The sequence below is a fragment of the Balaenoptera ricei genome, chromosome 3, assembly GCF_028023285.1.
Source record: "Balaenoptera ricei isolate mBalRic1 chromosome 3, mBalRic1.hap2, whole genome shotgun sequence".
In the NCBI taxonomy this organism is placed as follows: Eukaryota; Metazoa; Chordata; class Mammalia; order Artiodactyla; family Balaenopteridae; genus Balaenoptera; species Balaenoptera ricei.
In genome coordinates, this window is record NC_082641.1 from 156708707 (window position 1) to 156734810 (window position 26104).

The following is a 26104-nucleotide window of genomic DNA, read 5'->3' on the forward strand; positions in this document are numbered from 1 at the left end:
AGCATACGGTATTTGTTTTTCTCTTTATGACTTACTTCACTCTGTATGACAGACTCTAGGTCCATCCACCTCACTACAAATAACTCAATTTCATTTCTTTTTATGGCTGAGTAATATTCCACTGTATATATGTGCCACATCTTCTTTAGCCATTCATCTGTTGATGGACACTTAGGTTGCTTCCATGTCCTGGCTATTGTAAATAGAGCTGCAATGAACATTTTGGTACATGACTCTTTTTGAATTATGGTTTCCTCAGGGTATATGCCCAGTAGTGGGATTGCTGGGTTGTATGGTAGTTCTATTTTTAGTTTTTTAAGGAACCTCCATACTGTGCTCCATAGTGGCTGTATCAATTTACATTCCCACCAACAGTGCAAGAGGGTTCCCTTTTCTCCACACCCTCTCCAGCATTTATCGTTTGTAGATTTTTTGATGATGGCCATTCTGACTGGTGTGAGATGATATCTCATTGTAGTTTTGATTTGCATTTCTCTAATGATTAATGATGTTGAGCATTCTTTCATGTGTCTGCTGGCAATCTGTATATCTTCTTTGGAGAAATGTCTACTTAGGTCTTCTGCCCATTTTTGGATTGGGTTGTTTGTTTTTTTGATATTGAGCTGCATGAGCTGCTTGTAAATTTTGGAGTTTAATCCTTTGTCAGTTGCTTCATTTGCAAATATTTTCTCCCATTCTGAGGGTTGTCGTCTCATCTTGTTTATGGTTTCCTTTGCTGTGCAAAAGCTTTTAAGTTTCATTAGGTCCCATTTGTTTATTTTTCTTTTTATTTCCATTTCTCTAGGAGCTGGGTCAAAAAGGATCTTGCTGTGATTTATGTTACAGAGTGTTCTGCCTATGTTTTCCTCTAAGAGTTTGATAGTGTCTGGCCTTATATTTAGGTCTTTACTCCATTTTGAGTTTATTTTTGTGTATGGTGTTAGGCAGTGTTCTAATTTCATTCCTTTACATGTACCTGTCCAGTTTTCCCAGCACCACTTACTGAAGAGGCTGTCTTTTCTCCACTGTATATTCTTGCCTCCTTTATCAAAGATAAGGTGACCATATCCATATGTGCGTGGGTTTATCTCTGGGCTTTCTATCCTGTTCCATTGATCTATATCTCTGTTTTTGTGCCAGTACCATACTGTCTTGATTACTGTAGCTTTGTAGTATTGTCTGAAGTCAGGGAGCCTGATTCCTCCAGCTCTGTTTTCCGTTCTCAAGATTGCTTTGGCTATTCGGGGTCTTTTGTGTTTCCATACAAATTGTGAAATTTTTTGTTCTAGTTCTGTGAAAAATGCCAGTGGTAGTTTGATAGGGATTGCATTGAATCTGTAGATTAAGAGTAGGGCTTTTAAACCTCAAACACTGCTGCAAATCTTAACATAAGAGCAGTTGCACTAAACAAGGTTTGTTGACTAAAATATTATACAGACCAAAATTAACATACGTGTAAATGTTTTAAAACAAATTAGTATTTTAATTTTTTTTTTTTTTTTTTTTTTTTGGCCATGTCGTGCATCATGCGGATCTTAGTTCCCCGACCAGGAATCGAACCCATGGCCCCTGCAGTGGAAGCGCGGAATCCTAACGACTGGACCGCCAGGGAATTCCCAACAAATTAGTATTTTATTCATCACAATAGGATCTACATTTCAAAAAAACAGGAGCACGTATAGAACTGAAATATTTATTCAGCCTATAGACAATGCTTGGTATGCATATGGATAGCCGATCCAAAAATTCCATAGCTAATTCAGGTATGTTCTGCCAACAGACTGAGAACCAAACTTTGGTGTATCACGGAATCACCTGTAAAGCCTGTTAAAACTCCATATGCCTGGCCCCAGGCACTAACCACGTCTTGACTCTAGTTCAGTATGTGTCCAATAGATGTCTTCACGCTTCTATCCATCAAAGGAAAGGCACTCCAGTAAACAATACAAAATCTAACAATAAGTCACGTAACAATGTAATTTCAGTACAAACAGAAAATACAATGCTTAATTTAATTTTTGTTTTTCTTCTTTGGCTTTTATTTGGGGGAATTATTTACCTGCTATCTCCAGAATCATGTTCATAAACAAAATGGAAAACTAATCACAAATGTTCCTGGATATGAATGCCATTTTAATGTTACTGTATTTCATCAAATCTAAGATGCCACTGATCGTAAGGTAAACCACTGTTTAATGTGCTGGAAAGAAAAGAAGGAAATGCCTCCAAATAAACCATGACCCAAGCTTCTATCATTCAGAATTTTTATTTTATACTGATTGCAAGACCCTTTTTTACTTATTTAACCATAAAGTTTAATCATATATCATTTTGAACTGTTTTATAACTTTCTCCATACCAATAACTGTTTCAATGCTGGTTCACAGCATAATATTACTGAAGACATACTGAACAACAGCTAAAGTTAACATGAGAAATAGCAACAATACTCACAACATTGACTAAAATGAGCAGCTGTTAACTGTTTGTGAGTACACAGGCAAACAAATCAAGCAGGACTGTGGCCTTGCTGACAGAGATTTTAAGATGCCATCAAGGATAAGACTTATTAACTCAATTTCATACTGTTGAGATGGGGAAAACTATGAGTCTTGGAACTGATGAAAACCCGCTTTTTAAAAAGATGGACAATAATCCAATAATAAGAAAACCTATGGATATCCCAGTGTTGCCAGCTCTCAATTCTTTCTGCCTTTCTTCACACACTAGTGATATAATGCACAATAGCCATTTCAAGTCACCACTCACCCAACCTAGAGTTGTTAAGTTCTTTATTAGACTTCCTTGTTCACTCATAATTCTCCCTCCCCCATTTATTCTCAACACAGCCAGAGTAGATTTTAAAAGCTAAACTAGGTCACTCCCTTGATTAAACATTGGTGCAGTTTTCTCTTGCACTTTGAATAAAATTGTTGCATTACCTGCAGGGATCCTGAAGCCAAGTGCTTTGTCTCCTAGAGGGCATGGATTTTTGTTTTGTTCACTGCTACTATATTTCCTTGTGCTCTGCACATGGGTTAGTGTCCAATAAATATCTGATGAATGCAATGAATGACTCTGGCCCTGGCTACCTCTTCAACCTCTCATCTCATGCCTGTTTTCCCCTTAGACAATATGCTTTTGTCCTCTAGTCTCCTTGCTGTCTCCTGAAAACTTCTCATCCGGCCTTTGAAACTGTTAACCTTCTTCATGAAATGATTTTACCCAAATGCTCAGCAAGACTCTTTCAACTTTCTTCAGATCTCCCTTAAAGGGCACCTCCTCAAAGATGCTTACTTACCCTGTTTATCCCCTCTCCCAACATAATTAGACTCAACTAATTTATTTCTTCTCATAATTATGTTTATTGTCTCTCACCAGATTTTTAAGTTCTAGGAGGGCACAGACCATGTGTTCTGACATGAAAAATGTATACCCAGCGTGTATCCCAGGGTCACATACATTCTAGAAGCTCAATGGATGTTTGTTGAGTAATGAGCAAAGAAAGGCTGTGCCGAGTGCCTCTAGCACCTTGTCACTCTGGAAACAAAACAGTCAAGCCACATGTTACAAAGCTTTACTCCAAATTACCATTTTAGCTTCTGTTACCTGTATTTTGTAACATACACAAATTTAATGGTTTAAGCCTCTTGCTATGGCAATAAAAGATTCTTTCCTGTCTCAAGATTGTATTAAAACCTTTCTCTTACATTCTCTTCTAGTGTTGTTATTTTTTAACAAGTAGCTCTTTATTTCATCTAGAACTTAATTTGATGTAACTATGTACTGTTTTCCAAATAGATGGCGATTATTCCCAAACATGTATCATATGCTTAAAACTATATTATTTCTGGGTTCTATTCTGTCTCATCAATCTAGCTATCTATTACTGTGCCAGTACCACAGATTTTAATATCACTGGGTTTGAAACACATATATCATGAGCTGCTTAAACAAGTGTTCCCGCACTGTTCTTCTTGCAAAGAAACTGCAACATCATTTGGGCACGTGTCAAGAATATTCCTATTGGGATTACACTAAATTCACAGAGTTGGGGGAAAGCAGCATCTTTATATTAATGTTCCCATCTACATTGTAATGAAAATTTAGCCCTATCCTTTCCATTACCGTTACTGATATTATTTATTCCATTTTCCTTATCTAACAGCACTGCCTAACACTTCCAGAATAATGTAAATACTGATGAACAGTATCTTTGCCTCTCCCTAACTTTAATGGATGCGTCTTAGTATATGTCAGAGTAAGCGCAATTCTGGCTACTAGTTTAAAATATGTTTATAATACACATTTACTGAATTGTTTTATTTAAATCATGCTATAAAGGTATCATTCCATTCTTATTTTTAGTTCATTTGGTTTAGTTTTCAAAGTGTCTAACATTTTATCTAATGTCTTTGAGATAGCTATCAAACACTACGAGGTTATCTTTTCCTTTCCCCCACTACAAATTATAACTGTGAATGACATATTGAGCCATTCTGGATTCCTAGAAGAAACTCCTTTTGGTCAGAATATTATCCTTTTATCATAATGCTGATTTTATCTGCCAATATCTTATTTATAACTTCTATACCTAAACTCATAAGCAAAACTGGTTTGGGGTTTTAGTTTGTTTTCTAACCTTCGTTAGGTTTTAGTATCCAGTGGTCACACTGGAGAAAAAAGAACTGGAAAAGCTATCCTTCTTTCTGTAAGCTCCAGGCTTAAACTTCTTTCCCTACATTTCAACTTATTCAACCAACATTTCTTGAGTACCCACTGTGCATTTGTTAAGACACTGACAAGATAAAATTTCATATATATATATATATACACATCCTTGGTGCAAAAAATTAAGTGAACAATGAAGAAACACACATGGAAGTATACTATAATATTACTGGCTCATCTACATATATGTATAGAGCTGCACAAGGAAGACTTCACAGAAGAACTGCAATTTGCGCTAAGTCTTGAAGGCAAGTAGGAGAAAAAGAAAGGAGAACCAGCATTCTAAACATGTGTTCCTGAAGCAATCACTTCTACTTGCTCTTAAATAATCTTAATCCATAGGACTGTGTTTCCTGTAAGATGATGCTACATTACTAATGGCAACTGGAACTGTGTATTGATACAACTAACAAGGCCTATATTTCTTTCCACAATATGTTCAGAAGTGGGACTTAATATTTGTAGAGCTTGTTACTTCAAAATTAGTCTTAAATTCATGTTTTTTCCTACTACTTGTTCAAATTCACCATATTGCTGGTTGTTCTCTGCCAGAATAACACTGTGGCTTTTCATATCCTTAACTATTCACTATTTATTAACTCCAAAACTCAAAAATAAATGGGCACAGGTTGAAATATTCAGAACAGAAGGAGTAAAAACGTAACATTCAAAGTTCATCACGATGCTGGTAGGGTTTTCATGCTGCATGCTATTTGAGATGATTACACCTTCTCTTACAATATTCTATGGCCAGGCTCCAGGTTACCTCATTAAAATATAAACTCTTTAAGTAAACTGAAAGAAACTCAGGATGGTGCCTACAACACAGCAGTTGATAGAAAATTTTCTAAAACAATACAGTCCAGTAATTTGAAGATTGTAACGTACATAGCTGCAGATTAACCGTAAAAATACAGTATATGCTTCTGGGAGGATAAACTGGTCCAATCACTCTGGGAGACAAGACTGATATTCAGAGTTTTGAAAACATACACACCCTGAGCAAATTCATTTCTGGAAATTTATGCTAAAGAAAAAAATTAATGTACAGGGATATATGCTTAGGGATATTCTGTGCAGCACAGTTTTATAATAATGAAAAATTAACAGTAGTCTAAATTTTCAACAGTAAGAAGTATAAATAAATGCAACAGAACATTATAAATTCAACTGAAATTACAAAACTCTACATGTACTGACAAAGAAAGATGTTCAAGACAAATTATTAAGAAAAGCGGGTAACATTACCCGCATCATGCATTATGCATCGCTGCACTACCTAATACAGTAGCCACTACCTACACAGAGATACTTAAATTTAAATTTGATTAATTGAATTTAATTTTAAATTAGTTATATTTAAATGAAATTTAAATTTCAGTTCCTCAGTCACACTAACCACATTTCAACTGCTCAACAGTCACACGCAGCCAGTGGCTACCATATTGCAGAGAGCAGATACAGACCGTCGCCATCATCAGGGGAAGTCGCTGTTTTGCTGCTTTTAACCGCCTTTCTCACCCTTCATTTAAAAAGGGATTATTCAGACTGGCACTAAAATAGTTCTGAGATTTTTTTTCCCCCTATCCAAATGTGAAAATTATCTGAGGACTCTGACCTCATATAGAGAAGTAGAGCTGTCATTTTTTTTTAATTCAATGTAAGATGAATTCTTCACTTAAGCTTTCTTAAAATGAAGCATTACATAGAAAAGTGAAAAATTATCAGTAGACACAGTGGTCAGCTAAAGTCTCAGTTTCCTCTCTAAAAATAAGTGACAGCATACCTCTGTGTCATTCCCTCTAGCTGTGCCTCCAGGGCAGCATATAATTTTTATCACCTATCTTTTACAGCAAGGCAACAGTTTCCATGGAAACCACAGGGCAAACATCCATTACTGCTGCCTAGGACTTTATAAGCACACCGAAACTGAGGGAATCGCTTACTTTCAATTATTAATATTTTAAAATTGAGCAGTAGTTAGCTACTTTAATTCTGGTTTTGTTGTGTGTGTCTCTATGAACAAATCAATAGATGAGGAACAAATCAAGAAAATTCTGTGCCCCTCTAGCAACAAAATGAGTCTACAGAAATCAGGAGGGGGAAAAAAAACCCCAGAAAGGTATTAAACCAGTATACATGCCAACCAATGTCATCTCATACAAGACAGCAAATCAGAACAGAAATCAGTGCAGAACTTAGGTAAGAAAGAACAAATTCCCTTGCACTAGCTCAGGAGAGCATATAAATTTATCTAGGTCAAAATGCTGACTAATCAGGAAAAAAAGACAGTCATAACAACTGAGAAAGTGGCCACTCACCTCTCTCAACAGAGCGTCCTCTTTTTCCTTCTGCTCCAAAAGGCTTTCGAGGTGGTGGACATGCATCTCTGCCTCTGCCAGTCTCCTTGTTCTCTCATGGTCCTCCTCAGTAGCCTTAGCAGAAAGCTCCTTGCTCTGCAACATCTCCAGAAACTTCTTGATGGATTCGTCCCGAGCGTTCAGGGTTTGCTTCTGAGTCTCAATCCGCAGCTCCATCTCCTCCAGAGTCTTTCGAAGGAGGAACAGCTCCTTGGCCTGCCGCTCATGCTCAGTGTGCAGCCTCTGAAAGTTCTCCTCCGTCAGCTCTGCCACGCAAGGCTCACCAGTCCTACTGTTACTGTCCTGTTGAAACAGCTGGTTTAGGTCCCTCTGGATCCGCAATTCATCCTGGAGAGCCTGGACTGTCATTTGCATGTGCTGGTATAAAGACAAAAAAGAAAACCCAAATGAGCTTTCCTCCTCAAGTAGCAGAAACAAAGCAGACGACGGGAATGAGAAAGCAGCTACCACAGCTCTCAGAACCCTGCATTTAGCAAATGAGGATTCACATTATTCTGTTTTACACTGTCTTTAAAACTGATTGAGATAATCTGTACAATGTCAGTAATTTAATTTGTGTTTATTACCAACAGGAAACAAGGTCAGTCTGGCAGCTCCTCACTTTGCTTGACTAAATAAAGACACTGTTCAAGATTAACAGAAGGTATTACACGGAATTGAAGGTGAGGAGTGGGGAAAGGCAGGGGAAACCTATAGGAATACGGACACATCATACAAAAAATTTCACCAAAAAACACAAAGGATGTCAAAATACAAAATGACTTTTAAGTGCTTTACAATTAAGTTAGCACATTAAATAATAAACATATGAGTGCATGCCAGAATGTGCTTAGCACTCCTTATGTGTTAATTTATTTAATCCTCACTATAACACATGTACTATTTTTTTTTCCATTTCTTTTTTTTTTTAAACATCTTTATTGAAGTATAATTGCTTCACAATGGTGTGTTAGTCTCTGCTTTATAACAAAGTGAATCAGCTACACATATACACAAGTTCCCATATCTCCTCCCTCCCGCATCTCCCTCCCTCCCACCCTCCCCATCCCACCCCCCCAGGCAGTCACATAGCACCGAGCTGATCTCCCTGTGCTATGTGGCTGCTTCCCACCCGCTATCTATTTTACATTTGGTAGTGTATATATGTCCATGACACTCTTTCACCCTGTCACATCTCACCCCTACTATTATTTGAATTTTATTGATGATGACACCAGGCATACAGAGACTTAAATAACTCACCCCAAGATCACACAGTAAGTAATAGAGCTGGCATTCGAATTAAAGCAATTCTCGCAGCCCACTGAAGCTAGTACCCAAAGGTAATTAGATAACTTGAAGCTTTAAAAACAAAAAACAAAACCCAAAAAAACTGAGGCTGTGTGAGCTATTTATACAGAAAAAGAGAACAATATAAGTGAGTAATTTGAGTAATTAAATGAAAATGTTAGTGCAGATAAGCTAGTAAAATGTTTCAGAGGGTATATCTTTAGCCTGTATCCCTAACGAAGGTATATGAACCTTTAATCTGAATGGATAAATTCTAGAACATTATACAAAGAACCTAAAAGGAAGTTACATCAAGAATCATGTTTTTAGGGGCTTCCCTGGTGGCGCAGTGGTTGAGAGTCTGCCTGCCAATCCAGGGGACACGGGTTCGAGTCCTGGTCTGGGAAGATCCCACATGCCGCGGAGCAACTAGGCCCGTGAGCCACAGTTACTGAGCCTGCGCGTCTGGAGCCTGTGCTCCGCAACAAGAGAGGCCGCGATAGTGAGAGGCCCGCGCACCGCGATGAAGAGTGGCCCCCGCTTGCCACAACTAGAGAAAGCCCTCGCACAGAAACGAAGACCCAACACAGCCATAAATAAATAAATAAATAAATAAAATAAACCCCCCAAAAAAAAAAAAAGTAAAAAAAAAAAAAAAAAAAAAAAAAAAAAAAAAAAAAAAAGCTTTTAAAAAAGAATCATGTTTTTAGAAATGAAGAAGCAACAATAGAAAATCACCCTTTGTATTCAAGGTATTCAAGGTCTGGCAGTGTGCCACAGTGGAAGGAAACTAACCCACAATCAGAAGACAGGAGTTTTAGTTCCAGCTCTCACACTAAAGAGCAACCTAATTTGGAACACATTGCCATCTTTCTGGGTTTCAGATTCCTCATATTTAAAGTGAGGATATAAATGCCTGCACCATTTTTTCGCAGAGCTAATAATATCATTGAAATCTTTGTGGCATATATGTTAAAACGTACATTGTTTAAAATTTTTGGCAAACTGCAAAACAGCAGTAAATATCTCAAGGAAACGATCTGGCAAGTGTACAAAGACGCTCACTGTTGTTTACACCAGCGACAAAATTAGAAACAACCTAAATGGATATTAATAGGTGATGAGTTAAGTAAATGAGAAATGTCCACCCAGTTTAATACTATGCATCAATTTTTTAAAATGTAGATTTATAGTTACTGATAAAAACTACAGTTACAACATATTAAGAGTAAAAAAGCAGATATATAATAGCAAGTATAGGATGATCGCGATTCTAATTTTTAAAAAGTATGAACATGCAGAGAAAAGTCTAAAAGGATGCAAACAATTACCAGTGTCTGGGTATGGGTAGATTTTACATTTTTCTTCATACTTTTTTGTACTATCTAAATCCCCTACAGTAAGCAAGTAATCAATAAAAAGGGGCATTTTTACCTTTAAAAATAAGAGAAAAGACTTCAGAGATGCCTGCTTGGCTGTGTTCAATTTGCTACCACTTTGGTTAAAAGGGAGGGAACAATAAATATTTACTATTTACTATAAATAAAAAATATCATAAGAAATAAAAATACTTCTGTAATGTTACACAAGAAATAATTAATGGTTATTTGGGGGAACGGAGGAAGGCAAGAAGGGAAGAAGGGAGGAACGAACTGGAATCACTGGGGGACAACATGTAAGAAAACTTTATTCTATTCCGCATAAAAATTTTTTTAACTGAAGTGTAACTGACATTGAAAATTTTTTAATAATAGCTTTATTGAGACATAATTCACACATACCATAAAGTTCACCGGTTTAAAGTGTGTAAGTCAGCAGTTTTCAGCATATTAAAAGTTATACATTGATCACTACTATCTAATTCTAGAACACTTCCATCACCCCTTAAGAGAAAACCCATATATATCTGCAGTCACTTCCCAGCCACTTCCCATCTTTCTCTCCTCCTAACCCTCCTCTTGAATTTGAACTAAATGTATGTACTACCCACCCAAAAATTAAATTAAAAAAAATGCCTAATGATATTTTTCAGCCTCAAAAAGGAAGGAAATGCTGCCACACGCTGCCACATGGATGGACACCATGCCAAATGAAATGAGCCCGTCACAAAAGACAAATATTACACGAGTCCACTTACATGAGGTCCCTAGAGCAGTCTACCTCACAGAGACAGGAAGCACAAGAGTGGTTGCCAGGGGCTGGGGAGACAGAAGACGGGAGACAGGGAGTGACTGTTTGATGGGTGCAGAGATTCAGTCTTACAGGATGAAGAGTTGTGGAGATGGATGGTGGTGATGGCTGCACAACAGTATGAATGTACCTTATGAACTGTACACCTGAAAATTGGTTAAGATGGTAAATTTAACATGGTGAATGTAAGCTGTATTTTACAACGATTTTAAACACTGGGGAAAAAATATACCTGCCATAGAATTCCAAAGTGTTGATATTAAATAATTTACTTATAACTATTGATAAATATTTAGTTTGGTTCTCATTTTCCACTATTATAACAGGCACCTTCACATGTGTATCTCTGCACATTTATCCAAATTTTTCCTGGAGATAAATTCTGAAAGGTGGAATTCCTGGATCAGAGGGTATGCAGTTATGATTTTAATACACACAACAAATTATCTCTAAAAGGGTCTGTACAGATTTAAACTTCCACCAAACGATGTCTGAGCACTTTCCTATACCTCTGACAACTGGGTATTTTCTTTCTTCTCTTTCTTTTTTGGGCTTTCCTTTGATTACAAGTAAGACTGAATATCTATTCACATATCTACAGGCGCTTTGTATTCCTTCCTTTGTGACTCATCTGTTCTTGTTCTTTGCTCATTTTGTTTTGGGGACATTTAACCTTTCTCCTAATCCACTTTAAGATCTTTTTATATTTGGAAAACAACCTTTTGCCTGCTGTGCATGTTACAAATATATTTCCAAATCTGTCATTTTTCTTTTAACATAGTTTATAGCAACTTAAATACAGAATTTTTTTAGTGCAAAGATAAGAACCTCTTCTTTTACAGTTTCTGGTTTTGGTATTATGCTTAGCAAGTAGTGAACTTTCAATTATGGCAGTCTTCAAACTCTCAAAAAGCACTCGCTTTTTCTTACGAAAAATAAATTTACAATAAAATTATCAGGTATTTGAATTCATGAATATGATTCTTTAAATAAATTTAACTACCCGCATCATGCTGTAAAGATTCTCAACAGTTGCTGGAGTTCAAAATCCTTAATAAAAAGATGTGTCAAATTGCTAATTCTCTGAAGCCTATAATCAACCTCCAGTTTGATTCTTTACCTTTGGAAGTCAAAAAATCCAAATAAATTCTGAGCAAGTTTACCCCACAGGGAAATATCAGAAGTTAAATTCAACAATGAGAGCTTCCCTGGTGGCACAGTGGTTGAGAATCTGCCTGCCAATGCAGGGGACACGGGTTCGAGCCCTGGTCTGGGAGGATCCCACATGCCACGGAGCAGCTGGGCCCGTGGGCCACAATTACTGAGCCTGCGCGTCTGGAGCCTGTGCTCCGCAACAAGAGACGCCGCGATAGTGAGAGGCCCGCGCACCGCGATGAAGAGTGGCCCCCGCTCGCCGCAACTAGAGAAAGCCCTCGCACAGAAACGAAGACCCAACACAGCCAAAAATAAATAAATAAATTAATTAATTAAAAAAAAAAAATTCAACAATGAAACTGATTTCTAGGTACAACTGTCCCTCCTTTTCTGGACACTCATCACCAAATTCATTCAAATCAGGAGAAACAGACGTTGATGACAGCTAACAGTCTCACATACACTTTAGCACTTGTGATTATACTAGTATGGCAAGCACTGTTTTGGTGAAGAAAGAAAATACAACGACTAATGTGCCCTGCTTCTTCAGCTCTGCTTGCACCCATTGTACTGGAATACAGAATTAAAATGATGCTCTGACTGGTAGCCGAGAAGGCTACACAGCAATTTTCTCCATTGAAATGGGAATCAGCACCCCTTCTTTAGGCTACATTCAAGCTAGATTCACTTTATTAAAATTCCTGCCAACTCCCCTGGGAGAAGAAAGAAGCAGCAGGCAATAAGCCAGGCTGCTCTTTCTCTAGCACATTCATACTGAAGATAAAGGGAGCATATCTGCACATATCACAGACATTTACCATGACCGACCAAAAACACATGCTGAATTTAGCAGGACAATCTCAGTTGTCAGATATTAGGAAAATTTCTATTTGGGAATTCTGCTCATGACACTCTCCAAAATGATCTCACACTTCTCACATTCCAAATTGTACACCAACACTCACTAGTCTACTTCTGCTCACTCTAACACTCAGCTTGAGCTGGAAGACTGGAAAAATAACTGCTTAAAATTTAGTCCAAGGATTGTACTAAAATTACACCAAGCTGTATCTCAATGAAATGGTAGGATGTTGTGAACAATAGTAATGAAAATTCTTAAATCTCTGATAGGGTTTATGATCATTTTTTAGAAAAATACATCTCAAAAACAACAAAACATCACAACAATGCTTCATATATTTTAGACAAATATCAGAAGCTCTTCTGAGGCAAAACTTCCATTAGTTTCTCTGAACAAGAGAACGCTTTGATCCAGTTTATCCTGATTTCTAAAATGACAGAACCAAGGAGTCTAGAGCTATTTTTAGTTACAGAAAAAGAATATTATGGATACATGAAAACGGTCATCATCACAAACATTATACTGTATCCCAGAGAGTTCAATGCACTATTTGTCAAGATAACCATTAGAAAAAATACCAGTACTGCATCCTATTATGTTAAATTAAGAATGATTTTTTTTCTGAAACATGTAAATACATACATTGAGGAAACTTTATCAATGCAAGATGCAAAAGAGTTTATAGTAATTCTTACTGACATCACCCAAGTCGATCCTCAGGCTCTGTGATGTTCTGATCTGTGCTGTACCGTATGTGTCCCTAAGAAGAGCACTTACCAGCCCAATCTGCAATTTATTTCTTTGTATCTGTCTTCAAGAAAAACTTTCTAGAACTTGGGACTTTCATCTTGTTACTCTAGGGCACGGCACAGTGTTTGGTATAGTAAGTGCTCAATAAATTTTTGATGAAAGATTGACAAAAACAAATTTTCACGCATTATTTTGAAAGTAAATGGCTACTGGATAGTAGATGCAAATCAAGTCCCTGGAAAATTATATCTTTCCCCTATAACAGAGACAATTACTCTTATTCTGTAACAATTAGTTCCTTACCAGCTAACACACAAAAAATTCTATCTCAAATACAAACTGGCCAAAATACTAAATGCAATCCTAATGTTTAAAAAAATGTTAATTATACACTCTGGATTTATTTGTGTTTGATCTGAAGTGAAGAGAAGCATTTTCAAATAATTAACTGTCAACAAGAATCTTTTATACTTTTAATACTATATACAACATACACCAAAAGTGTAGGATAGAGTTCTTATCCAAAAACAGAGCTTACAAAGTGGTAAAACTTAATAGCTATATATACACACTCACACACCAGCACTATACCTTATTATAAATTTTAAATTAAGACTATTCAAGAACGAGAAATGGGACACATAAAAGCACTTATTATATATGCAACATACTCGAATGAAGTTCAGATTCTATAAGATCACTATGATTTGGATTCATGAATCTTTAATAGGAAAAGAAAGTATTCTAATTTCTATCATTTTAGTAGAAACTCAAAGTTTTTTAATGAGTCTGAACCTCCAAGACTGAGACAAAGCAAGAGCCTCTAGGTAGTTCATTTCGTCTGATCATTAGTCTAGTATTCTTTCCGTTGATTCTTTCAGTTGCTGACAAGGATTTATTTTCTGTGCAGCAAAGCACACTGTAAACTCTCAAATGTTAAACCAAAACCAAGTTCTCAGACTGATCTAAATAAACACCAGCAAGAGACATACTACAATGCAAGAAACAACCATACCAGAATTCAAATGGATAGATTAAATTGTTTAAATGAATGCTACTTTGAGCTTATTCTCCTCTAAAAAAGATGTCAGAGTCAAGAAAATGAACAAGCAATTATTCCAGATTCCTAGCAGCTACTCTCTGCTACTGAATCCAGGAGAGAAAAAAGAACATCTGCCTTTATGCCAGCATAACCCAGAGGACAAATTAAAGAATAAACAAAAATACTATCAAAATGGGGAAGTCCCGAGGTCATAATACATTCTATTATTGTGTACTCATCAAGACAACAACTCAAGTGACAATAAACTGATTTTAGTACAAGTTCTAGAAATTCCAAATAGCTTTCAGTTACCCAAACTCCCATACCATTTACTTACCCCTTAACCTCTACTTAAAGAGTATATGTATATGTATAACTGATTCACTTCGTTATAAAGCAGAAAACTAACACACCATTGTAAAGCAATTACACTCCAATAAAGATGTTAAATAAATAAATAAAATAAATATAAATAAAGAATATCCTCTACCCGTTCCCTCACTTTCACTCCCAGCTAAATCCTACCTGTCCTTTCATCCTTAGATCAGGCATTACCTCCTCTACAAAGCCTGTCTGACTCTCAAACTGAACAAAAGGCAGAAATAGAGAGGAAGGAATGGGTGGAGGAAGAAAAGTACAGAAAGAAGAAAAGATAATATCCCAAACCAGATATTACAGTAGTAAAAATATCATCCTAAGCAATGTCAGGATTGAAGACGTCATTCCATTAAAAAATAACATCAAAATAAAAATTTTTTTTAACCTTAAAAGTAAAATCAACCAGCAGAGGGATCCTATAGTAACCATTTCCATAGTGTTTAACTTGAGAATGCTCAGTACTAACAAAGCAAAGGCAGAATTAAATACAAGGGACCATAAAGGTACTGTTCAGTCTAGCAGCATTTTAAGTATCAACCTCACTTCTTTCTTCATGCTCTACAGCCCAAAAGTTTCAAGCACCTGCAACAGACGTCAATGAGGTTAACAAAATTCCCAGATTTAGTCCCTGAAATACTAGTATATAAATCAAGAAGAAGGGTGAAGAAAGAAGGGTAAAGAAAGAAGAGTTAAGCGATACCAATCAGCTGTGAACATGTTAAGAGCTAACCCTGGCAATGCTACAACTGGGAGTGGATTCAGCTGAATAAAGACACACCGGAGGCAGCAGCTTGGCTGTGAGGTGGGGAGGGGGGGTGGTCCCTGCTGACATTCAGCTGCAGGGCATGGCATAAAGCTAACGGGCTAATGTCTGTGTCCCACAGAGCTAATGTCAACACTGAAGTCACTGTGTGCCCAAAGCTTTCCAGAAGCTATAGAATTCCTTTATCCTTTTTTTCCCCCCCTTTTCCTCCAGAGAAAGAGAAGAGGCAAGGAAGACTGATATTGAGGGAGAGTACAAAGAGATCATGACCTTACGATCTTACAGAAAAGCACTCCTGTACACTGCCATTGTTTAAGATGCTTTCACACACACTATCACTAAACTGTGTTAAACTGAAATGAAGCCCATCAAAATTATTTACATAAATAATTCTGTCTTGGGGAGAAAATAGCATAGAACATATACAAAGAACATCAGCTAACCAGAATAAACCAACCAAATTACTCACATTTTTTTCAAGACTTACCTCTTTAATAATGGGCTTTCTTGTAAAAATCAAATCTATACTAGGCAACTGATAGACTACAACAGTCCACCGTTGTATTTTGTTCTAGAGATGCTAAGACCAAGTGCAGTTAAGACAAGAGAAGGAAACCAAAGGTATAAGAATTAGAAAGCAAGAAAGTCATTATACAGAGATTGTAGGATGAAAACTCAGATGAAATTACAGACAAAATATCTGTATAATTAAGAGTCCAGCAAGGGACTTCCCTGGTGGTCCAGTGGTTAAGAATCCACCTTCTAATGCAGAGGACGTGGGTTCTGCATCCCACATGCCACGGGGCAACTCAGCTCACGTGCCACAACTGCAGAGCCCACCAGAGCCCACGCGCTCTGGAGCCCGCGCACCACAATGAAAGATCCTGCGTGCCGCAAGGAATATCCCGCGTGCAGCAAATAAGACCTGACGCAGCCAAAAAATAAAACAAATATATAATTAAATATTTTTTAAAAAAAAGAGTTTAGCAAGCCTGGCACATATAAGATCAACATATAAAATTTAACTGTATTTCTCTACAAGGAACAAATCTTTAAAAAGTGTAATTAAAAAGAGAGAGAAAGAGAATCTTGATAAATAAAACCAAAGAAGCATCTGGGGATAAAATAACAATAAAAAGTCAAACTATTATGGAGAAAATCATAATTGTTTCAAGAGCAAAACACCAAGGTATAAATATTTTTTTTTTTGTATACAATCCCTTAATTTTTCCATGGCAACAATCAAATAAGGCATATCAAAGACTCTTTTGCACATGCTTCTGTAAAAATGTTAAGTAGATAAAAGAAATCTTTAAAAATTAATAAAATTTTTTTGAAAATCAATTTAGGTAGTAAACAGACAATACAAAAGATTGCTTCATGTTTTAACAGCATGTTGAGAAGAAATAAAACCATATGGGATCTTCACGGGGTATTTAAAAGGAAAATACATTTGTTTTCTCGACTCTCACCAATTTTATCACATAAACTCCAATAAATACATGTGTTACCATTATTTTCATTCATCTCCTACATCCATATTTACTCATCGCGTTGTATTTTCAATTTGAATACTTAGGTCTATGACCACAAAATCTTTCACTTCACTTCAGCTGACTGCATACTTTTAGGGGAAAGTTAAACATGCACTTACCCTATGACCCAGCGATTCCACTCCTAGATATTTCCGCAAGAGAAATAAAAACATGGCCACAAACACATCTGTATAAAAATGTTTACAACCGCTTTATTCATAAGAGCCAAAACTGGAAACAACCTCATCAACAGGAGAATGGATAAATTGATTCTGCAGTATCCATGCAATGAAAACTACTCAATATTAGGATGACTATGGATACATGCAACAACACGAATAAACTTTAAAAAAAATATATAGTACACTGAGCAAAAGAAGCCAAACACAACAGAGTACAGACTATATGGTTCCATGTATAGGAGGTTCTAGAGCAGGCAAAACTAATCTAAAGTGTAAGGAATTAGAACACTATCTATGTGTTCGGGGCAGGGAAAATACGGATTGGGAAGGAGCTCAAGGGAACCTTATGGGATGATGGAAATGTTCTATATCTTCGTAAGACTGCATTATACGACTACTGGCATTTGTCAAAACTCATGGAACTATGATACGGAAGATCCATGTATTTTGCTGTATGTAAACTATACTCCAACAAAAAATAAATATATTAAAAGAGAAAAAAGTAACAGACATAGGTCAGAAAAGGGAAAAGTAAATAAATATTCAAGAAAATTTCTTAACAAGTAGGAATGACTTCACTTAAAAGAAAAAAGGATAATTTAGTTGATTTTAAGAACACTTCCAGTCCCAACATGTATTATGCTCTATCACCTAATTCAATTGTAACCCTGCATTCTTAAAAAGGTTAGAGAAGAAAGCAGAAGCTCGGGGCTACAGAGACTCATTCAAATATACAACAACGTATGGAAATCACCATCAACAATTTGCCTTATTTGTTTCAGATATCTCTCTCTCTCTCCCCCACCCCTCACTGTTGCTTATTTAAAATTCACAGAAGTGATGTCATCTGTTCTTGATTCTCTTTGCAAATTGCTCATGTTACTCAACATAATGTGTCTGAGAATGTAAAATGGTATAGCCACTATAGGAAACAGTAATGGAGGTTCCTCAAAAAATTAAAAATAGAACTGCCATTAGATCCAGCAATTCCACTTCTGAGTTTTTATCCAAAGAAAACAAAAATAACTAACTCGAAAAGATATCCACACCCCCATGTTCACTGCAGCATTATTTATAATACCCAAGATATAGAAACAACCTAAGTGTCCATCAATGGATGAATGGATAAAGAAAATGTGGTGTGTATATCTATACACATATGTGTATAGATATACACAATGGGATATTATTCAGCCATAAAATAAAATAAAATCTTACCATTTCTGAGGGTGGGGGGGGGAACCACAAGCTCACAGGTAGAGAACAGATTGGTGGTTGCCAGGGGTGGGGGACAGGGAGTGGGTGAAATGGGTAAAGGGAGTCAAAAGGTACAAACTTCCAGTTATAAAAACAAATAAGTCCTGGGAATATAATGTACAGCATGGTGACTATAGTTAATAACACTGTATTACATATTTCAAAGTTGCTAAGAGAGTAGATCTTAAAAGTTCTCATCCCAAGAAAAAAAAGTTCTTTGTAACTATGTGTGGTGATGGATGTTAACCAGACCCAGTGTGTTGATCATTTTGTAATGTATCCCAATAGCAAAATATTGAAACTAATATAATATGTCAACAATACTTCAATTTTTTAAAAACGTGTTTGAGATTTATCCACACTGATATACATAACTCTAGCTCATTCACTTTTTTTTTTTAATTAATTAATTAATTTATTTATTTATGGCTGTGTTGGGTCTTCGTTTCTGTGCGAGGGCTTTCTTTAGTTGCGGCGAGCGGGGGCCACTCTTCATCGCGGTGCGCGGGCCTCTTACTATCGCGGCCTCTCTTGTTGCGGAGCACAGGCTCCAGATGCGCAGGCTCAGTAGTTGTGGCTCACGGGCCCAGTTGCTCTGCGGCATGTGGGATCTTCCCAGACCAGGGCTCGAACCCGTGTCCCCTGCATTGGCAGGCAGATTCTCAACCACTGCGCCACCAGGGAAGCCCTCATTCACTTTTATGAACTGTATAATACAGGTTTCACAATTCCTTATCCAAAATTCTAAAATCCAAAGAGCTTTAAAAAGACTAAATTTTTCTCCAAGCTTAATGGAAAAACCTGACTCAACTGCTATGAGGCTATTTACCATTTATTTATCCAATTTAATATGAATATTCCTAAGTTTTGCTACAGATTTAATATGTTTGATTACTGGGTATTGTCCAGATCCCAATGGGAGTATTACACAATATACAGTTTATATACTGGATTACCTTTCAAAATCTGAAAAACATCTGAATTCCAACATACATGTGCCCTAAGTATTTTGGAGGAAGGGACTGTGTACTCATATTCCATTTTGTGAATAAATACCAACTTATCCACTCACCTACTTGAGGAACAGTTAGATATTTTTCCACTTTTTTCACTGTTACGACAAGCACATGTACATCTACCTGTCTCCTTGTGCACATGTGCAAAAGTTTCTCTCAAGGAGACACACAGAAATGAAACTGCCAGGTAGTAGAGCGTGTCTTCAACCTTACTGGTCATTTAAATGTACCTTTTTCAATTTACTATAAACAAGATGCATGACACAGATGATAAAAGGGAGCAGATATCCAGCCTATAACTTTCATATCTACAGAACCATTAATCATATAACACTTTCCATTAATCATAAAACCACTTTCCTAGAAGGAAATTTTTGGTGGAAATGGATTGGGTTGTTACTTTAAAAAAAAAAAAGAAAAGAAAAGCTAAATGATTGTGCATTCAATTCCATCCATAAGGAATAAAGACAGTGTTTTCAAAGAAAGTTATTACTTATGAAGCTACTTTAATTAGCAGAGCCCAAGTATCGCTGTAAGGCTTGAGAATTTTTTTTAAAAAGCAAAAATTCTATCCATAGGATCTTTTCTCTCTGAAAGAAGGAATGAGAGAAGAAACAGAAAAGATTGGAAAGAATCCTAATTTCTCTCCGCTCACCCTACTTCCTAAAATGGCATCTTTCCCTGAGAATCCCCACAAAATACAACTACTTTAATCTCAGTACCAAAATTTTGATGTCAAAGATTCCTATAAAAATGATCTTAGAGATAAGGACACTGAAAATCTGAAAGCAACAATAATCAACAGTTTCAAGAATTTCCTTTCTATCCCTTTCATATTTATTGGAAAATAAATAAATAAGCAGGCTTCTTTTTCTCTTAGGTATTTGAGAAACAAAAAAGTAACACAGGGATACCTGATTCATTACTAATGTTTAAAATATTTTTAAACTAAACTTATGAATTGGGATAGATGCTTATATAATTCTTTGTTTCTGACAGCTTTTAAGAACACATTCTTTGATCCCCATATTATAAGGAAAATTGGCTTTTTAAATAAAGCTACTTGCTTAACCCAAGGTATCTAAACAAAAACAAGAAAACTTAAATGAGAGGTTCACAAAGGAACATTTGATGACGTTAGTGGACCTAAAATATGTCATATTTCTTATACAGACTTAAGCAAAAGAAAATATGAATCCCAACGTATAGACAAGTGCCACAAAAACACAAAACCTACAGGAACACAAGAACAGCACTTTATCCTAGGTGGAAAAACGAACCCCTAGCCTATTTCAATACCAGAAGAATGACAGATTCTGAGAGGGCTCCGGCTACCTTGGGAGTTCTCTCCATCAAGAACAAGAACTAGTAATTAACATGAAAGAGTCCATTTCAGACAATTCTGCCCACAAAGGAGGCAGTGCTGTTGAAAAATAAACTTAACCAAACATTGGAGAACAGAAAAAAAATACTGAAGTATAATCCCTCACTGACGGAAGAAAGATCTTTAGTTAGTAGCAGGCATTAAGCTCCCTGACAGAGATACCATGGCAGGTGGGTATAATAAACATGGTCTGTCTCCATATAAAGGTAGATAAGACAGATAACGGTGGATAAGAGAGTCATTAATCCCAACAGCAACAAAAGTACACAATTATAACTGCAAACAGGGATAAAAGCTATAAATCCAAGGTAGTAAAGATAAGAGAAGATTTGGGGGCTGGGTGAGATCTGAAGAATAAGTTAACTTCCATTAACTATTTAAAGACACAACACTTCTACTGTGAGGAGAAGACTACTTAGGTGAAGACCCTCAAGAAGGAGGGGGCACAGCACATTTGAGGGATTAAGGAGACTGAGCACCAAGGAAGTGTGACAAGAGTTTTGGACTTTAAGGGCAACAGGAAGCCCTGAAAAAGTTTTGAGCAGGGTATGATCATCTCTACCATCATCACTAACAGTGATGCCGGGCACATACTACCACATTTAATTCTTAGAACAAGTACATGAGGTAAGAATTATATAACCATTTTACAGATGAGGAAACTAAGGTTTGGAAAGACTTAGCAGCCTGCCACGCTCACATAACTAGTGAGTGGTGGAGCCAGGATTCAAACATCACATGGGCACTTTCAAAAGCCCAGACTGGCTGCAATGAGGCTGCACACCAGGGGGAAACAGAAAGACTGGGGAAAATTGGGAGACCACTGCAATAATGTCAGCCAACAGCGACATGACCAAACTATGACAGTGGCTGTGGGGTGGGAAAATGGATGGCTTACAGAAATACTTCAGAGAAAAAAGATCACCAGCATTTGACTGGCAGGGTGGGAAATGAGGGAGTGAAGCAATCAAGGAAAATTCTGAAGTTTCTGACTTAAACACCATGGACAAGTTGGTGGCACCATAAACAAAAATGGGAAAAAATAAGGAAGGACCAGAATTGAGGGGAAATCTTGAGCTGAATGTAATGTGCTTTTGAGATGCTGAGAAAAGGTTTGAGGGAGCAACTGGGCATGTGGGTCTGGAGCTTAGAGGAATGATATGAGCTAAATAAAGATGTTAAGTGTGGAAGCTCTGATACACAGATGTTAACTGAGGCCAAGGTAGTGAATGAGCCTCCCTAGGAAAAGAAAACACAGCAAGAGGAGACAGTCATAGGACTGATTCAACATTAGATGGCAGGCAGAGGGTAAGAGGCGGGCAAAGGAGACAAGAGGAGCAGTCAGAGAAGTGGGTAGAAATCAGGAAAACAGTGTCACAGAAACTGAAAGAAGCTGATAAGGACCCTTTCTCTAAGGGGAGAACACAGACCAAGAAAGATCTGGCTCTGGGTTCAATTCCTGGTTCCATCAGGATGACTTCAGTGAAGTTAACTAAATACTCTGAGCCTTAATTTATTAATCTATACTATGAACATTATGAAACTGAATCTACAGGGTTATTATAATAATTAGCAGTAAGACAGAACACCTATCACACTGTAAATTATCAATAAATGGCAGTTACTGTTGTTGCTCCTGTTTGTAAAACCAAAAGGTTTGGTTAGTGGCTTACTGAACCCAGCCCTGGGAAGCCCTAGGGGTTCTAAAGAACATCTTCAGGGAATGCCTGGCAGGGCCACACTGGGGCATCTGGGCTCCCCAGTCCTGTCTCAATCAGAACAGCTTTGCCTTCTTTTTCATTTTACTTCTTAAAATAAGTTTTAGGCACTTGTCTGGTGGCACCGTGGTTGGGAATCCACCTGCCAATGCAGGGGACACGGGTTCGAGCCCTGGTCCGGGAAGATCCCACATGCCGCAGAGCAACTAAGCCCGTGCACCACAACTACTGAGCCTGCGCTCTAGATCCCGGCTCCACAACAAGAGAGGCCACCGCAATGAGAAGCCTGCGCCCCACGCCGCTCGCCGCAACTAGGAAAAGCCTGTGCGCAGCAACGAAGACCCAACACAGCCAAAAAATAAATTAGTTAATTAATAAATATTAAGTTTTATTTTCATATCTGAATAATATTCATTTGAAAAAGGGGTCTGCAGCTTAAAGTGTTTTTCAAAAAGCAATGACTGGATCATCTCAATAGTCCCTTCAATTCATTTGGATTACAGCTTGTAATTCTTTTTTTTTTTTCTTTTTTTGAATTTTTGAAGTTTGTTTTATTTATTTTTTTATACAGCAGGTTCTTATTAGTTATCTATTTTATACATATTAGTGTATACATGGCAATCCCAATCTCCCAGTTCATCCCACCACCACCCACCCTCCCCGCCACTTTCCCCCCTTGGTGCCCATACGTTTGTTCTCTACATCTGTGTCTATTTCTGCCCTGAAAACCGGTTCATCTGTACCATTTACAGCTTGTAATTCTTCACCAAAGTAAAACATGTGAGAAATAAGGACAAAACAACACACTTGATAACATAATCCCTAACATGAAGCTTATTATTTATGATTATTTCATTAGAATAATGGTTATAAATCAATTAGCTCTGTTTATCTACTGAAAATTGTACTAGGCTCAGTGCCATTACTGCCATTGAAGCGCCACAGCCTTATAATAGCAAATTATTGTTTGTTTGCTTAAGATTATAACCGCATGAACGGTGAAGAAAAGAGTTAAGCAGCATTAAAATCACAAAGGGCTTTCTTTTTTCATGAAAAATAAAGTTGGTTAGTGTGCTCAAATTACTTGTTTTCTTTTTGAAAGCCCTGCATGAAGAAAACCAATTAATAAAGAATCAAAATATCTCACCAGCCTTTTCTCATTGAAATCAGTACCTCTAAAAACTTTCTTTTAATATCCTTTTCTTATGCTATTGATTGTTTGTAACTAATCACTTTCCATGTCATCATTGTATGTGGTCCTCTTGTGATAATTATCCCACACTCTCCAGTTTAGTCTGTTGAGCAATCACCACTCTGGTGCAGCTGAAAATTCTCAGGGACACTAGCTTGAATCTCTATGGCACAGATGTCCTAATACTTCATTTTAAAATGGGACAAAGGTTTTACAGAGCCTTGCTGATCTTTTGTCCCAGACACTGGCTGTCTTTTTCATCTAGGACATAATCAAAAATGTACTGTATAAGGTTTTTAACTACAACTTTAGAATTTATACTCTTCAATAGTAAGTCACTTCTCTTAAATGACAGAATTTGCTCCTATTTAATTGCTGGAAGTTTTAAGCAATTCAATAGGAGCTGACGGTGGATCAATAGTTGTCTTCATTTTAACAGCTCACCCAATAATGAGGAACATGAGAACTGCATCTGGAAGATTTGGTGTGAAAGGAAATGACTTCTGAAAGGCTGACTGATTTATTTGTGCTGATACTGGCACAGACTGCCCTACTTTAGGCAGGATGGTTAGGGAAGGTCTCTTTGAAGAAGTACCATTTAAGCTGACACCTGAGGCAGCCAGCATATAAGAGTGGGGTAAGAATGTCTGGCAGCACATAAGAATAAAGAGTTAAGAACAGCATATATATATATATGTATATGTGTGTGTGTGTGTACACATATATTTGAAGGACATTTTTTTCAACACCCAATCGGCCATTAATACAAATTGAAAGCCTGTTATAATCAAATCAATGTAGTCCTGGAAAAAGAATATCAACAAAGAGATCAATGGAACAAATCTCACAATAATTAAGCACTTAAGAAAGAAAAAGGAAATGCCACAAACCAAAAGAAAAGAGACTGATCACAGTATTTAGAAAGCTTTTCAATTATTAGGAAAACATCAAAATAAATACGTTCTCCCCACACAAAATTAAAAATAAGTTCCAGGAAGATTAAAGAACTAGGTATAAAATGCAAATTAATTAGAAAATAAAAAGAATAAATATAACATATTTAATGATATTCAGATAGGGAAGGACTTTCTAAACAAAAAACGAAATGTAAGAAATTACAAAAAAACTACAAATTACAAATGTAAGAAAAGTATAGTACATTTTACTGCTTAGAAATCTAGAATTATAAACATCAAAAGTCAAAAACTAATGAGCAAATGACAAAAACTAAAAATTATTCACAACTGTGAAAGTACTTTATCCTCACTATTGAAAAAGCCCATAAACGTCAATGAAATACTAAGACCTTACTGTCCCCAAGAGAAATTAACAAATAGGAATATAACAATCACAGACAATATGCAAATTGACAATAAACACATGAAAATGTAAACAAAGAATTGCAAATGAAAGCAAGGTAAAACAAAACTTTTTAATCTATGAAAGAGGTAAAAGTTTCTTTTCAGGCAAAAGATTTTTAAACATTATATGAACAGGTAAGGTGATACATGCATTCTTACATGCCTGATCACCTAAAGTGGTCCAATCCTTCTAGAAAACAGTGTGTCAATAAGTATATTCATCTCTTTTATTTTAGAAGCACAAATGTATCATCCTTAGGAAGCAGAAACTATCTTCTAGCAATGTTGCTTTTCTCTCCAAATATAAGGTGGATAATATAGTAATTTGTAGGGTCATTTTTGTAACATTTTCTCATTACAAAGTAAGAAATATAAGTGTTAAAACATTTTAAGAATACATAAATGTATATGGGAAAACCTCTCCTATAATTCCTTTGATCCCCTCTGATGAATATATTCAATTTTTTAACAACCTATCATAGGAAAATAATCAGAAATGTGAAAATGTATTAATAAAGATGGCCATAACAGTAATACATATGACAAAAAAAACTGAAAAGTGGGGAGACCTTCAAGATGGCGAAAGAGTAACACATGGAGATCACCTTCCTCCCCACAAGTACATTATAAATACATCTACATGTGGAACAACTCCTACAGAACAGCTACTGAACACTAGCAGAGGACCTCAGACCTCCCAAAAGGCAAGAAACTCCCCACGTACCTGGGTAGGGCAAAAGAAAAAAGAAAAAACAGAGACAAAAGAATAGGGACGGGACCCGCACCAGTGGGAGGGAGCTGTGAAGGAAGAAAGGTTTCCATGCACTAGGAAGCCCCTTCACTGTCGGAGACAGGGCGTGGCAGGGCGAAGCTTCAGAGCCACGGAGGAGAGCGCAGCAACGGGGGTGCGGAGGGCAAAGCGGAGAGATTCCCTCACA

At 36.8% G+C, this 26104-nt stretch overlaps 1 protein-coding gene across 1 annotated transcript in view; it reads right to left on the minus strand.

Moving 5' to 3' along the window:
• LOC132362764 (ELKS/Rab6-interacting/CAST family member 1-like) overlaps positions 1-26104 on the minus strand; it is a 173825-nt gene that overhangs the window by 138649 nt on the left and 9072 nt on the right. Inside the window, 1 exon segment of the mRNA XM_059917738.1 lies at positions 7053-7469. Coding sequence (XP_059773721.1) covers positions 7053-7466 — 414 coding nt within the window. The 5' untranslated portion in view covers positions 7467-7469.